This window comes from Bison bison, unplaced genomic scaffold (genome assembly GCF_000754665.1).
Source record: "Bison bison bison isolate TAMUID 2011002044 unplaced genomic scaffold, Bison_UMD1.0 scf7180017864375, whole genome shotgun sequence".
NCBI lineage: Eukaryota > Metazoa > Chordata > Mammalia > Artiodactyla > Bovidae > Bison > Bison bison.
Genome location: NW_011494947.1, coordinates 4,711,330 through 4,726,993, shown reverse-complemented (window position 1 = coordinate 4,726,993; position 15,664 = coordinate 4,711,330). Strand labels below are relative to the sequence as shown.

The following is a 15,664-nucleotide window of genomic DNA, read 5'->3' as shown; positions in this document are numbered from 1 at the left end:
CTGACACTGGAGCCTCCCAGGCCCCTCCCCGGCAACTGTCGGCTTCTCTCTTCCCTCCAAATACGATCTGTGTAGCTCCCTGCCTCTGCCTCAGGTAAGAGTAACGACAACGACAGTGAGGGTGACAGCAGGGACATCGACTGAGCACCCACCACGTGCGAGTGGCTGTGCTGAGCCCGTTCCACACTGCCACTGATTTAATCTTCACAGTAAGCCCACGGAGGAGGTACTGTTTTCACTCCCATTTCAAAGATGAGGAAATGGACGCACATAGATGTTAAGTAATCCAGCCCAGGACACGGAGCTGGCTCCAACAGTGCTACAAGCTGGAGTCTTACAGTGAAGCCACTTGACTCCACAGTCTCTGCTCTTAACCACGCACACCCTGGGTCTCCTAATGTTGTATCTCTGCACACACTCGTGAAGCCAGACCCCACGGCTCAGCAGGGATGTAAGCTCCCTGACGCCAAGACGGTGGTATCCACTTCTCAGCATTGCGGAGAGAATGCAGTGGTATCAAGATCAGGCTCTGGGGTCAGACAGACCCAGGTTCAAATCCCAGCTCTGCCTCCTTAGAGGCCGTGTGAGGAAATTCCCTGGCAGTCCAATGGGTAGGACTCTGCACTTTCACCGCTGGGGCCAAGGGTTCAATCCCTGGTTGAGGAACTAAGATCCTGCAAGCCCAGTGGTGTGGCCAAAAAAATTTAAGAAATAAAGGCTGTGTGAACCAGAACAAGTGTCATCTCCTCTTTGGGGCCTCATTCTTTCATCTGTAAAATGGGTTAACAGTAGATCCCATCTCACGGGGATGCTGTAAGGCATCCATGACGGGGTCCAAACACGGCTAGGCACAGAACAGTCAGCGTGGGACAACGCCAGCTGTCACGATGATGCTGTTGTTACAGCTTCCCCTAGCACAAGACTTGCCCTGCCCCAAAATGCCGTCTGATGTCCGGGGTATCCCTTGTGGAATCCTCTCCGCTTCAGAATCCTACCAGTGACCCCCAGGGAAAGGGCGGAGGGATAAGCAGGTGGTCCCCAGCCCCCATACCTTGGTGAGGTGAGCGTTGTACATGTCAGTGAGGAGCCTGCGTCCGTGTCCCACGCCGAGCACTGAAAGGTACCCCAGCCTGATCTTACACTGGGCTCCCCCTTCCGGTTCCCCTGGGCTCTCCAACCCCCACCCCGTCTAGCGGAACACTCCCACTGCTGATGGGTGTGGCAGCCAGGGGGCAAGGAGAGCATCTTCTACTGGAAGCAAGGTAGCCTCTGGACACGTGTGTGAAAAGGCAGATTTCTGGGTCCCAGCCACATATACTGACTGACTCAAAGTGGGAGTGGGGGTGGAGGGCTAGGATCCTTAGCAAGCTCCCTGGGGATCCTGACACTCAAAAGTAAGAGACCACCAGCCCAGTCACACAGACCTATACTCCCATCTGGGGATGGTTCTCAGCATGTCCTTTAACGTCCTGGGGTCTCAGGCTCCGCATCAGCAAAACGGGGATAAAATTACTGTCTGATCCCTGTGGGTGTTGTGATGACGGAGGCAATGAGCAGGAAGGAAGCGGTGAGCACAAAGGACAGACCCAATAAGCAGGGGCATTGTGGCCACTCCCTGCCTTTCCTCGGGTCTGTTTCTCCCTCTGGCTGAAGGAAAGAATGACCCTCCATTCACTCCTGGAGAGGCTACCCCGGGAGGGGTACATGAGATCACGTCCACCCGCCTGTGTCCCAGGAAGTAAGACAAGTTGCTGTGACTATTGTGCATGGAGAACGTGGCCACCGCCTGACCCTGGGGACACAGATGGCTCATGACTCAGGGCTTTGTGTGCCCAGCGACATCTAGAGCTCTGCCAGCGGGGCCAGGGTCAGGCACTTGGCTACCCCACACAAGCAAGAGGCTTTCCCTCTCTGGTCCAGGGACTCACTCGCTACATGACCCAAGACAAATCATCTGTGCTCCTCGAGGCTAACTTTTCTTCCTAAAACCGTACGGTATCTACCAAACAACACTGTTATGGTGATTCATGTGTACAAAGGGTTTCAAACCACATGTCACAGGCAAGGGTCACTTGATAAGGGTGGACGATCAGGACATCCCTCTTCCCACCAGTTTCTTCCTAGACATCAGACTTGGGAGGGATCAGGGGAGGAAGGCAGGAGTGGGAAGTGGCAGTCAGTTGAGAAGTGGACTGGGCTCCTCAGAACTCCCCAGGCCTCTATCACTGCACCCCAGGCTCACCATACCACCTACCAAGCACCCCAGACGCCTGGGAATCCAGCCGGTGTCCCATGCCAACCTTCAGGCTGGTGAATGCGAGTCCACGAACTGGAAAGAAACAAATGAGGTCTTTATCCAATGAACCCAGCCTCCAGGATGGCTTTAGGCCCACATGGCAATCTCATTCCTAGAATGTTGCCTCATGGAGCCCAAACCAGCATCAAGCTGGACTTTCAGGCTTCCCCACCAAGGAACCTGGGGTCCCAAACCATTCATCAGTTTCCGGGGCCCAGAGAAAAGGCAACCCAAAAGGCCTGTTAAGTCTGCCTGTCACCATTCCCTCAATGAAGGGCTTTGAGTGCACTGGGCAGAACACTGGAATTAAGACTGGGGGGTTCCCTATCCAGCTCCTGTGGAAGGCAGGTTCTGGACAGTCTCCCAGTGAGAAAATGGAGGCTGCGAATTCCTGAGTCTGTGTGTTCACAGAGCCCAGAACTCACTGACTGCTCAGGAAATAACCCATTTCCCAAAAGAATGAATGACTCATCAAACTGATATAATTATGTGCAGGTTTTTGTACATAAATTATACTTCAGGAAAGATGTCCAAAAAAAAAAAAATGAAGAATGCAGGAATGAGCTAGAAGCTTTTACATTTAAGATCAAGAGGAACCTAGGGTAACAGTACGGGGTAGTTAAGAGCCTAATGAATCCAGGCTACATGATTTAACATTAGCCAACACTGAACTTCCATCTTATCATTTGTGAAATGGGACTAGGACCCACTTCACAGGATTCAGTGAGATGGTACTTGGGAAAAGCCTAACATAGTACTTAGTACAGAGTAGGCCCTCAACACATCATACTTCCTATTGCTGTTGTTATACTGTGGACTCATTGAATATTTCTGTCCAAGGGGTTTTGGAAATGGTGGGAAATTCTTAGAGATGAGAATACCAGACCACCTTACCTACCTCCTGAGAAACCTGTACGTAGGTCAAGAAGCAACAGTTAGAACTTGACATGGAACAACAGACTGGTTCCAAATTGGGAAAGGAGTACATTAAGGCTGTATATTGTAACCCTGCTTATTTAATTTATATGCAGAGTACATCATGTGAAATGCCGGGCTGGATGAATCACAAGCTGGAATCAAGACTGCCAAGAGAAATATCAATAACCTCAGATATGCAGATGACACCATCCCCATGGCAGAAAGCAGAGAAGAATTAAAGAGCTTCTTGATGAAAGTGAAAGAGGTGAGTGAAAAAGTTGGCTTAAAACTCAACATTCAGAACACTAAGATCATGGCATCTAGTCCCACCACTTCATGGCAAATAGATGGGGAAACAATGGAAATGGTAAGAGACTTTATTTTCTTGAGCTCCAAAATCACTGCAGATGGTGACTGCAGCCATGAAATTAAAAGATGCTTGCTCGTTGGAAGAAAAGCTATGACCAACCTAGACAGCATATTAAAAAGCAGAGACATTACTTTGCCAACAAAGGTCCCTTTAGTCAAAGCTATGGTTTTTCCAGTAGTTATGTATGGATGGGAGAGTTGGACTTTAAAGAAAGCTGAGTGCCAAAGATTGATGCTTTTGAACTATGGTGTTTGAAAAGACTCTTGAAAGTCCTTTGGACTGCAAGGAGATCAAACCAATGAGTCCTAAAGGAAATCAGTCCTGAATATTCATTAGATGGACTGATGATGAAGCTGAAACTCCAATACTTTGGCTACCTGATGCGAAGGACTGACTCACTAGAAAAGACCCTGATGCTGGGTAAGATTGAAGGCAGGAGGAGAAGGGGATGACAGAGGATGAGATGGTTGGGTGGCATCACCGACTGGATGGACATGAGTTTGAAAAAGCTCTGGGAGTTGGTGATGGACAGGGAAGCCTGACCTGCTACAGTCTGTGGGGTCGCAAAGAGTTGGGCACGACTGAGCAACTGAACTGAATACTGTTGACTCACTGAATATTTCTGTCCAAGCAGTTTTAGAGGTTCCTGGCCTCTAAGCTCCTTAGCCTTCCTATAGCCTCCCAAACATATACTTTAATTATATCTAATAATGGGGGCTCATTATCGGAACTAGTTTCACCGTTGGTTAGCTTCATTGACTATAAAATGTCACTCTTCACAGACATAGAGAACAGATTTGTGGTTGTCAAAGGGGAAGGAAAGTAGGGGAATGATGAATTGCGAGTTTGGGATTAGCAGATGCAAACTATTTTATATAAAATGGGCTTCCCAGGTGGCACAGTGGGAAAGAATCCACCTGCCAATGCAGGAGACACAAGAGATTCACACTTGATCCCAGCGTCCGGAGGACCCCCTGGAGAAGGAAATGGCAGCCCAGTCCAGTATTCTTGCCTGGAAAATTCCATGGACAGAGAAGCCTGGCTACAGTCCACGGGGTTGCAAAGAGTGGGACACAACTGAGCGACTGAGCGCGCGTGCACACACACACACACACACACACGCACACACACATACACGTAGAAAGGATAAATATACTGTGATAAACCATAATGGAAAAGAATGTGAAATAGAATGTATACATCAGATCAGATGAGATCAGTCGCTCAGTCATGTCCAACTCTTTGCAACCCCATGAATCGCAGCACGCCAGGCCTCCCTGTCCATCACCAATTCCCAGAGTTCACTCAAACTCATGTCCATCGAGTCGGTGATGCCATCCAGCCATCTCATCCTCTGTTGTCCCCTTTCCCTCCTGCCCCCAATCCCTCCCAGCATCAGAGTCTTTTCCAATGAGTCAATTCTTCGCATGAGGTGGCCAAAGTACTGGAGTTTCAGCTTTAGCATCATTCCTTCCAAAGAACACCCAGGGCTGATCTCCTTTAGAATGGACTGGTTCACTTTGCTGTACAGCACAAATTGACACAATATTGTAAATCAAATATACTTCAATAAAATTAAAAAAAAATTTTTAAGTCACTCTTTCACAGGAGCTCCAAATTCTGTCCTTAAGATTTCTACCTGAGGGTCTCAACTTTTACCTGGAATCCCAGAATAATAAAGGGGTCAGCAAACTACAGTCCACAGGTCAAATCCTCAAGTTTTGCTTTTTTACGGCCCACAAATTAAAATGATAAGTGGTTTTAAAAAAATGAAAAGAATACTATTTCATGATATATGAAAAATACATGAAATTCAAATGTCAGTATCCACAAGTAAGGGGCTTCCACGGTCAGTTCAGTTCAGTCGCTCAGTCGTGTCCAACTCTTTGAGACCCCATGGACTCCAGCACGCCAGGCCTCCCTGTCCATCGCCAACTCCCGGAGTTTACTCTAACTCATGTCCATTCAGTCAGTGATGCCTGGTTTCCCTGGTGGCTCAGTGGTAAAGAATCCGGCCAATGCAGGAGATGCGGGTTCAATCCCCTTGAGAAGGATATGGCAACGCATTCCAGGATTCTTGCCTGGGAAATCCTATGAACAGAGGAGCCTGGCAGGCTACAATCCACAAGGTCCCAAATGAATCAAACTTACAGAACACAACTTAGTGACTAAACAACAACAAATCCACAGGTAAAGTGTTACTGGAACACAGCCAGGCTCATTACACACTGTCGATAGCTGCTTCTGCACTACAACGACAGAAACCTGCAAAGCCTAAAATATTGACTATCTAGCCCTTTCCAGGAAATTCTGCCAATCTCTGGTCAAATACTTCATTGCCACTGTGGTCCTACATTGGTCTGGGACAGGAGGAGTCTGGCTGGGACACACTGACTTTGGGCAGGGATTTCCCAGGGAAGCGACACCCAGCCCCTTTCCCGAATGTGCATTACCCAGCGGATGGTCGATGAGTGTGGGCACACGGGTGGCTGTGAGGGTCAGCTCCTTCTCTTCGCTGCCTTCCACGGGTCCCAACAGGAAGCGAACATGCTGTTTAGGGGCAGGAGGCTTCCCAGCATTGAGACCTGAATACACATAAAGAACATCTCATCGACTCTGTTGTAGAAGACAGCTGAAAGCCCACGGTGCAGAGAAGAGCAGAAGTTAAGAAACAGACTTGGGTTCAAATCTTGACTTTCAGTTCAGTTCAGTCACTCAGTCGTGTCCGACTCTTTGTGACCCCATGAACTGCAGCACGCCAGGCCTCCCTGTCCATCACCAACTCCCGGGTTTCATTCAAACTCCCGACCATCGAGTCGGTGATGCCATCCAGCCATCTCATCCTCTGTCGTCCCCTTCTCCTCCTGCCCTCAATCCCTCCCAGCATCAGAGTCTTTTCCAATGAGTCAACTCTTGGCATGAGGTGGCCAAAGTACTGGAGTTTCAGCTTTAGCATCATTCCTTCCAAAGAAATCCCAGGGCTGATCTCCTTCAGAATGGACTGGTTGGATCTCCTTGCAGTCCAAGGGACTCTCAAGAGTTTTCTCCAACACCACAGTTCAAAAGCATCCATTCTTTGGCCCTCAGCTTTCTCGACTTTACCACTTATTAATTACTTATGACCACGGACAGTACTGAATCTCTTTACCCATCTGAACACGGGAGAAAACGAGGTACTGTGAACCGAAGAGACAATTAGGAAATGGCTCTGCCCAGACTACTGGGTCACACGATCTTATTTTGCAACAAGGATCAGAAACTGAGATGGACTCCTGGGGAACGGGAGCGGGATCCTGGGTCTGGCTCGAGGCACTCACCTTTCAGAAGCTGCAGCTCCACGGTATCCCGTAGATGCTTCCATTTTAGCCCGGGGGGCTTGTAGACTGCGAAGAGCCCCTGCAGCCGAGCCAGGCCGGCGGACCCCATACCTGAAGCCCGCGGGACCCGAGCTCGCAGAACAGCTGAAAGCGGACGGAAGTGCTGTATGGTCCCGCCCCCAAATGTGCTATTACCAATGGGCGTCGCCATGTTTCACGGCCGGAAGAGGTTCGATTCTTATTATCCTCGGGGGGAAAACGTGCGACGGAGAAGGACGTAGGGTCCGGTGCTAAACCCCAAACGTGGCGAGGCTTACTTGGAGACCTCTCTTGGAGGTGAGGTGAAATGAGGAGGATTTTATATCCATGGGTGTAGGTGACAAAGGGGTTGCCTAGGTTTTCTCATGCTCAGCGAGAGACTTTTTCTGTCCGTGCTATTTTTCCCGCCCAAAAGGCCCTCCCCACTCAGCGCAGTAGGGCTCGAGTCCTTTTGACTTCTCCGGCGCGCCGTCGCCAGAGAAGTTTGAGAGCGGGGTGTGGGGGTGGAGTCGGCCTTGCCCCGCTCCTTCCCCCACCCCCACCCCCAGGACGTCTGACGGTCCCCACTGCCATGGCGACGCTGCTGCGCGGGGTCCTGCGCCCGCTCTGCGCCTTCCGGGGCGGTCCCGGCCCTCCTGCAGGCAAGCGGCAGGGGCGCGGGAAGGAGGGCCGGGGACTTGCCCCGCTCCGCTCTTTTGACCGCGCGGCTGTTTTCTTGCCCCGCAGGTGTTCCCTTCAGAGCCGTGAGCCATGGCACCGGCCTGCTCTACCCCGAACACATCCCCACCTCCGTGCTGCAGAAGGTGCTGCTGGCCGCCGGCTCTGCCGGGATGGCGCTGTACGATCCCTATCGCCACGGTAAGGCAGCCTGCGCTGTAGGCGCTTTACTGGGGCAACTAGGGATCCGGAGTGATGCTGAAGCTCCAATGCTTTGGCCACCTGATGCGAAGAGCCAACTCATTGGAAAAGACCCCGATGCTGGGAAAGATTGAAGGCAGGAGGAGAAGCGGGGCACAGAGGATGAGATCGTTGGATGGCATCACCGACTCAATGGACATGAGTTTGAGCAAACTGCAGGAGATAGTGAAGGACAGGGAAGGCTGGCCTGTTGCAGTCCATGAGGTCGCTAAGAGTCGGACAGGACTGAGTGACTGAACAACAGCGGGGGTCCGGGGCCCGGTGTGCCCTTGCCTTGAAAGCCAGGCCATTGTCAGCCATTGTCAAAGCCTCCGCGTTTGCTTGGTTAACTGTAGATTAGACTAGGCCAGGGTACCCAAACCTGGCTGCAAGTTATAATCATCCGAAACATTCATAAAAATGTAGATGCCAGGGTCCCACCCTAAATTTACACAATTGGAATCTGCCAGGAGTGGGTAGGGGAGGATAGAAAGAAAGTGGGATCTGAGCTTCTGCCTTTTTAAACTGCTTCCTGGGAGATTCTGTTACCCAGACACACAGAACCTCTGGACTAGATAATTTATGAGCATCCATCAAATGATAACATCCTGTTAGCATTTGGGATCATGCATGGCACATAATAAATGCTCGATAAATGTTTGCTGGATGTTTTAATGGGACACTTTGGGATCCTACAGTGTTTTTCTCATGCCCTCTAGGATTCTTAGACCTGAAAGCACTGTTATTCTTTCCAGTAAAAATGATAATGCTGACTGCTCACTGAGTCCTTATTTTACTTGCTCACTGTGTTAAGTGTTCTATATGTGCAACCTTCTTGACTTTTAACATTAACCGTAAAAGAAAGGTATTACGTGCACTTCACATATTAGGACCCTGAAGATTGGAAACGTGAAGCAGTTTTCACACAGTCACCTACATTGTGATCAAAATGGGGCTTGAACCGAGCACTGTCTGATACCAGAGTCTATCCATCCACAGAGACGTGACATTCTGTCCTGATGATGGATGTGAAAGTGATTTATTAACTCTTTGGAACATGGTGCTAGCCAGAGCCACCTCACCCCATTAGACTGATAACAGTAATAACTGTAGCCGTACTGAGCTTTACTGGGTGTCAGGTGATTCACTGTTTAACTTGAATCTTCATAACTAAGAGCTAGATACTCTTATCATATATGAAATTAAGGTTTAGACCAGGTCAGATAATTTACCTAAGATCATAGCCTCCATTTGTCCCCATTTTTTTTCCTTTCAGACATGGTTGCAGTTCTGGGAGAGACCACAGGACGCCGTACCCTGAAGGTCCTCAGGGACCAGATGAAGAGGGATCCAGAGGGTGCCCAGATCCTGCAGTAGGTCCCAGCTCTGCCTGGGGGATTGAGGGCATTCTTTGGGGATTCTGATTTCTCTGGAATCACATGGTGTTCCTCTAGGGAACTCTTCTTGATACCATGGCCATGGATGGTTGCACAGGCTGGGCACTGCCCAACTCCATGGATGTCATTCACATAGACAACTCTGATGACCTCTGGACAGTGCAGTATGGTGGCCTCAGCCCTGTTCCAACAACAGGGCTCTTGTGCGTTCACTAATGTCCCATAGCATATGCTGCCTGTAACCTGCACCCCTGCAGTGCCCTGTGTGAATACCCAGATCACGTCTGAGGCCTATTTACCTAAGGCAGGAACCACAGCCTTAGCTTGTGGTAGTCTCTTCAGTCCCTGCCACTGGCCTGGCCAGTAGTAGAGGCTGCATTAGGACTTGACCCCGTTGCTGCCCTCTGCCCCTTCACCTCTCACACCCTTAATCTAGCTGGACCTTTCACCTGCCTTTGCTGGTGCCTTCCCAGTATCTGAGTCCTGCCTTCTGCTTCACAGGGAGCGTCCCCGGATCTCGCTGTCCACCCTCGACATGGGCAAGCTCCGGAGTCTGCCCGAGGGCTCCTTTGGCTGCGCATATCTCCATTTCCTGGATGTGAATGTGAGTCTCCAGCTTCTGTGCGTTTGGCAGTCACCAGGGAGGGCAGATGAATGGCACATGAGTAATGTCCTGAGGAACGAGGGGCCTGTGCTTCCACCATGGGCAGCACTGCCTTGCAGTCTCTCGTGCCAAGGCATTGGCATTTTCTGTGGTACAGGCACGTGGGCCAGGAACATCGCTCCAAGCAATTACACTGCCCTGCACTTACTAACCTCTACTGAGTGCCCCATGGCGGGTTCACATGTGATCTCACTGAATTCCACCCCAACAACTCTGCCAAGATGAGGAAACTAAGGCTCAGAGAGGTTAAGCAACTTGCTGATTTCACAGGCCAGTATTAACGGAGGCAATATTCAAATCAGGATTATGCTCTTAACTATCACATCGTGTCCCCTGTTGTAGAGACAGTGTGCCCCTTGGGTGTGACAAGTTGTGACACTCTCCAACCCCAGCCAGAGAGGACACAGACTAGGGCGTCAGGACCCCCAACTACTGAGGAACTCATTCATTTCTTCAGAATCAGTCATGCGCCATCCACTGATCCAAGTGTGGCAACTTAGACAAGGTCTTGCCCTCATGGAACTAATATTCTAGTGGGGGACGGGTAGACCATAAAGCAGTAAAAGAAGAAAACTTTAATATGAAAATTCAGGCAAAATATTTATTTAGTACTTAAAACATACCAGATGGGACTTTTCCCGTGGTCCAGTGGCTGCCTTCCAGTGGCTGCCTTCCAGTTCATTGCCCAGTTAGGGAACTAAGATCCTGCATGCCTCACAGTGCAGCCAAAAGAAGAAAAATCACACCAGTGTCCTCAGCAGCTGGGACACAGTGAATCAAACCAGGAAAGCACCTGTCCTTTGGGGCTTCTGTTCTCGTAGGTGCTGCTGTGAGGACGCCAGTCAACCCGATAGAGGGCAAAGGTGGGGTCGGGGTGGCTGGTGGCCCCTTCCCACAGGGTGGTCATAGGAGTCCCTGCCGAAACACCGTGTACCTCAGACTAGGAAGTGAAAGAAAGTGAAGTTGCTCAGCCGTGTCCGACTCTTTACGACCCCGTGGACTGTAGCCCACCAGGCTCCTCTGTCCATGGGATTCTCCGGGCAAGAATGCTGGAGTGGGGTGCCATTTCCTTCTCCAGGGGATCTTCCCGACCCAGGGATCAAACCCAGGTCTCCCGCATTGCAGGTGGACACTTTAACCTCTGAGCCACCAGGGAAGCACTCAGGCTAGGACTTGAACCCAGCCAAAACCCACAGTTGTGAAGCTCAGGTTCTTGATGTCTCATCACAGACAATTGAGAGGCAAAGTGGTAAGAAGTGGATTTATTCAGAGAGAAACTCACTTCACAGAGTGTGAGCCACCGCAGAAGGCGAGAGTGGTGGCCTCTAAATGTGGCAGACTTCGTTCTTTCATGGGCTGGGTAATTTCATAGGCTAATGAATAGGAGGATTATTGCAACCATTTTGGGGAAGGGGTGGAGATTTCCAGGAGGCTGAGGAGGAGTCAGTTCTGAGGAGAACTGGGGAAGAGCATTCTGAGCGGAGGAGCTGGCGAGTGCCAGGCTATGTGTGTTTAGGAAAAGGAAAACTGATCCACGTGGCCAGTATAGCTTCACAGGAATGAGTTGTGGGGAGGCCCCCAGTGAGCTGGGAGGTCGGCCTAGCTCAGCCAGGCCCTGCACACCACAGGAAGTATTACCCCGAAACTGGGTTACCCCCAAAGCCATTTCTTGGTGGGTGTTGAGCCTGAAGATACAACCAAACCAAAGATCAGGAGAATGAAGGATTTGTTACTTGCAGTGTGTATCGGAGAAGGCAATGGCAACCCACTCCAGTATTCTTGCCTAGAGAATCCCTTGGACAGGGACTTCCCTGGTGGTCCAGTGGCTAAGACTCTGCGCTCCCAATGCAGGGGGCCTGGGTTCGATCCCTGGACAAGGAGCTAGATCCCACATGCAGCAACTAAGACCCAGTGCAGCCAAATTAAAATAAATAAATGATTAAAAAAAAAAAGAATCCCTTGGACAGAGGAGCTGGTGGGCTGCTGTCCATGGGGTCACACAGAATCGGACACGACTGAAGCGACTCAGCATGCATGCATGCATGCATACATGGAGAAGACCAGGGATCTTTCCCAAAACATTGTCTGTTAACAGCAAAACTGGGGAAACTTTAAGCTAACAGTATATTCATATTCATGAAGGGGCTTGTTGTAGTTCAGAATTCCATAGACAGAGGAGCCTGGTGGGTTACAGCCCAGTTCAGTTCAGTCGCTCAGTTGTGTCCGACTCTTTGCGACTCCATGGACTGCAGCACGCCAGGCTTCCCTGTCCATCACCAACTCCTAGAGCTTGCTTAAACTCATGTTTACTGAGTTGGTGATGCCATCCAACCATCTCCTCCTCTGTCATCCCTTTCTCCTCCTGCCTTCAATCATTCCCAGCACCAGGGTCTTTTCTAATGAGTCAGCTCCTTGCACCAGGTGGCCAAAGGATTGGAGCTTCAGCTTCAGCATCAGTCCTTCCAATGAATATTTAGGACAGATTTCTTTGAGGATTGACTGGTTTGATCTCCTTGCAGTCTAAGGGACTCTCAAGAGTCTTCTCCAACACCACGGTTCAAAATCATAAATTCTTCAGCGCTCAGCTTTCTTTATGGTTCAACTCTCACATGCATAATCACTGGAAGAACCATAGCTTTGACTAGATGGACCTTTGTTGGCAAAGTAATGTCTCTGCTTTTAAGTATGCTGTCTAGGTTTATCATAGCTTTTCTTCCAAGGAGTAACCATCTTTTAATTTCATGGCTGCAGTCACCATCTGCAGTGATTTTGGAGCCCAAGAAAATAAAAGTCTCACTTTTTCCATTGTTTCCCCATCTATTTGCCTTGAGGTGATGGGACCAGATGCCATGATCTTCATTTTCTGAATGTCGAATTTTAAGCCAGCTTTTTCACTCTCCTCTTTCACCTTCACCAAGAGGCTCTTTAGTTCCTCTTCACTTTCTGCCATAATGGTGATATCATCTGCATATCTGAGGTTATTGATATTTCTCCTGGCAATCTTGATTCCAGCTTCTGCTTCATCCAGCCTGGCATTTCGCATGATGTACTCTGCGTATACTCTTGCAAACTCTGGGAGTTGGTGATGGACAGGGAAGACTGGCATGCTGCAGTCCTTAGGGTCACAGAGTCGAACATGAATGAGCAACTGAACTGAACTCTGCATATCAGTTAAATAAGCAGGGTGACAATATACAGCCTTGACATACTCCTTTCCCAATTTTGTTGTTCCATGTCCAGTTCTAACTGTCCTTTCTTGATCTGCATATAGAGGTCAAGAGGCAGGTAAGCTGGTCTGGTATTCCTATCTCTTGAAGAATTTTCGTTTGTTGTGATCTACACAGTCAAAGGCTTTAGCACAGTCAATGAAGCAGAAGTAGATATTTTTCTGGAATTCTTTTGCTTTTTCTGTGATCCAACCAATGTTGCCAATTTGATCTCTGGTTCCTCTGCTTTTTCTAAATCCAGCTTGAACATCTGGAAGTTTTCAGTTCACATACTGTTGAAGCCTAGCTTGGAGAATTTTGAGCATTACTTTGCTAGCGTGTGAAATGAGTGCAATTGTGCAGTAGTTTGAACATCCTTTGGCATTGCCTTTCTTTGGGGTTGGAATGAAAACTGACCTTTTCTAGTCCTGTGGCCACTGCTGAGTTTTCCAAATTTGCTGGCATATTGAGTGCAGCACTTTCACAGCATCATCTTTCAGGATTTGAAATAGCTTAGCTGGAATTCCATCACCTCCACTAGCTTTGTTCATAGTGATGCTTCCTAAGGCCCACTTGACTTCGCATTCTAGGAGTCTGGCTCTAGGTGAGTGATCACACCATTGTAGTTATCTGGGTCATTAAGATTTTTTTGTATAATTCTGTGTATTCTTGCCACCTCTTCTTGATATCTTCTACTTCTTTTAGTTCCATACTGTTTCTGTCCTTTATCGAGCCCATCTTTGCATGAAATGTTCCCTTGGTATCTCTAATTTTCTTGACGAGATCTCTTTAGTCTTTCCCATTCTATTGTTTCCTCTATTTCTTTGCATTGATCACTGAGGAAGTGATTCTCTCTCCTCGTTATTTTTTGGAACTCTGCATTCAAGTGGTGGAACTCTGCATTCAAGTGTGTATATCTCTCCTTTTCCCCTTTGACTATCACTTCTCTTTTCTCAGTTATTTGTAAGGCCTCCTTAGACAATCATTTTGCCTTTTTGCATTTCTTTTCCTTGGGATTGTTTTGATCACTGCCCCCTGTACAGTGTCACGAACCTGTGTCCATAGTTCTTCAGGCAGTCTATCAGATCTTGAGCAGAGAATTCAGCATAGAATTGGGGCAAAGGTCAACAGGGTCCAAGTCTTAGTTGATTGATATCAGGAGAGTCAGAGAAGGTCAACATCATCATATCTTAGGTTTTAACTAGTCTGGGATCTTAGCATGTAGATACCACCCTCCACCTGGGTGGAGGCCTTAGTTTCTATAGAACGTGTAAAGATACATATCAGATTGTTAATGTATATTCTTTGAGGCGGAACTGGGACTCTTTTCTCATTGAACTGTTATCTCCTGATGGCTCAGACAGTAAGGAGTCTGCCTACAGTGCAGGAAAGCCAGATTCAATCCCTGGGTTGGGAAGATCCCCTGGAGAAGAAATGGCAACCTACTCCAGTATTCTTGCCTGGAGAATCCCATGGACAGAGGAGCCTCAGATCAGATCAGTCTCTGAGTCGTGTCCGACTCTTTGCAACCCCATGAATCGCAGCACGCCAGGCCTCCCTGTCCATCACCAACTCCCAGAGTTCACTGAGACTCACGTCCATCGAGTCAGGGATGCCATCCAGCCATCTCATACTCTGTTGTCCCCTCTCATCCTCTGTTGTCCCCTTCTCCTCTTGCTCCCAATCCCTCCCAGCATCAGAGTCTTTTCCAATGAGTCAACTCTTCGAATGAGGTGGCCAAAGTACTGGAGTTTCAGCTTTAGCATCATTCCTTCCAAAGAAATCCCAGGGCTGATCTCCTTCAGAATGGACTGGTTGGATCTCCTTGCAGTCCAAGGGACTCTCAAGAGTCTTCTCCAACACCACAGTTCAAAAGCATCAATCCTTCGGCGCTCAGCTTTCTTCACAGTCCAACTCTCACATCCATACATGACCACAAGAAAAACCATAGCCTTGACTAGACGAACCTTTGTTAGCAAAGTAATGTCTCTGCTTTTTAATATGCTGTCTAGGTTGGTCATAACTTTTCTTCCAAAGAGTAAGTGTCTTAATTTCATGGCTGCAGTCACCATCTGCAGTGATTTTGGAACCCCCAAAAATAAACTCTGTCACTGTTTCCACTATTTCCCCATCTATTTCCCATGAAGTGATGGGACCAGATGCCATGATCTTCATTTTCTGAATGTTGAGCTTTAAGCCAACTTTTTCACTCTCCTCTTTCACTTTCATCAAGAGGCTTTTTAGTTCCTCTTCACTTTCTACCATAAGGGTGGTGTCATCTGTATATCTGAGGTTATTGATATTTCTCCCGGCAATCTTGATTCCAGCTTGTGTTTCTTCCAGTCCAGCGTTTCTCATGATGTACTCTGCATAGAAGTTAAATAAGCAGGGTGACAATATACAGCCTTGACATACTCCTTCTCCTATTTGGAACCAGTCTGTTGTTCCATGTCCAGTTCTAACTGTTGCTTCCTGACCTGCATACAAATTTCTCAAGAGGCAAATCAGGTGGTCTGGTATTCCCATCTCTTTCAGAATTTTCCACAGTTTATTGTGATCC

The 15,664-nt window shown here is 48.6% G+C and overlaps 2 protein-coding genes across 2 annotated transcripts in view; one reads left to right on the top strand and one right to left on the bottom strand.

Annotated features, from left to right (window-relative positions):
* The window catches only part of TRUB2 (TruB pseudouridine (psi) synthase family member 2), a 12,114-nt gene extending 5,052 nt beyond the window's left edge, over nt 1–7,062 (bottom strand). Inside the window, exons 1-4 of the mRNA XM_010856855.1 lie at nt 6,902–7,062; nt 6,038–6,169; nt 2,255–2,329; nt 1,052–1,113 (exon numbers count right to left, since the gene is read on the bottom strand). Of these exons, the coding sequence (XP_010855157.1) occupies nt 1,052–1,113; nt 2,255–2,329; nt 6,038–6,169; nt 6,902–7,010 (378 nt within the window). The 5' untranslated portion in view covers nt 7,011–7,062. The remainder of the gene's footprint in view (nt 1–1,051; nt 1,114–2,254; nt 2,330–6,037; nt 6,170–6,901) is intronic.
* A 397-nt stretch (nt 7,063–7,459) lies between these two features.
* COQ4 (coenzyme Q4) overlaps nt 7,460–15,664 on the top strand; it is a 14,070-nt gene continuing 5,865 nt past the window's right edge. The window contains exons 1-4 of the mRNA XM_010856854.1: nt 7,460–7,581; nt 7,667–7,798; nt 9,114–9,210; nt 9,736–9,838. Of these exons, the coding sequence (XP_010855156.1) occupies nt 7,512–7,581; nt 7,667–7,798; nt 9,114–9,210; nt 9,736–9,838 (402 nt within the window). The 5' untranslated portion in view covers nt 7,460–7,511. The remainder of the gene's footprint in view (nt 7,582–7,666; nt 7,799–9,113; nt 9,211–9,735; nt 9,839–15,664) is intronic.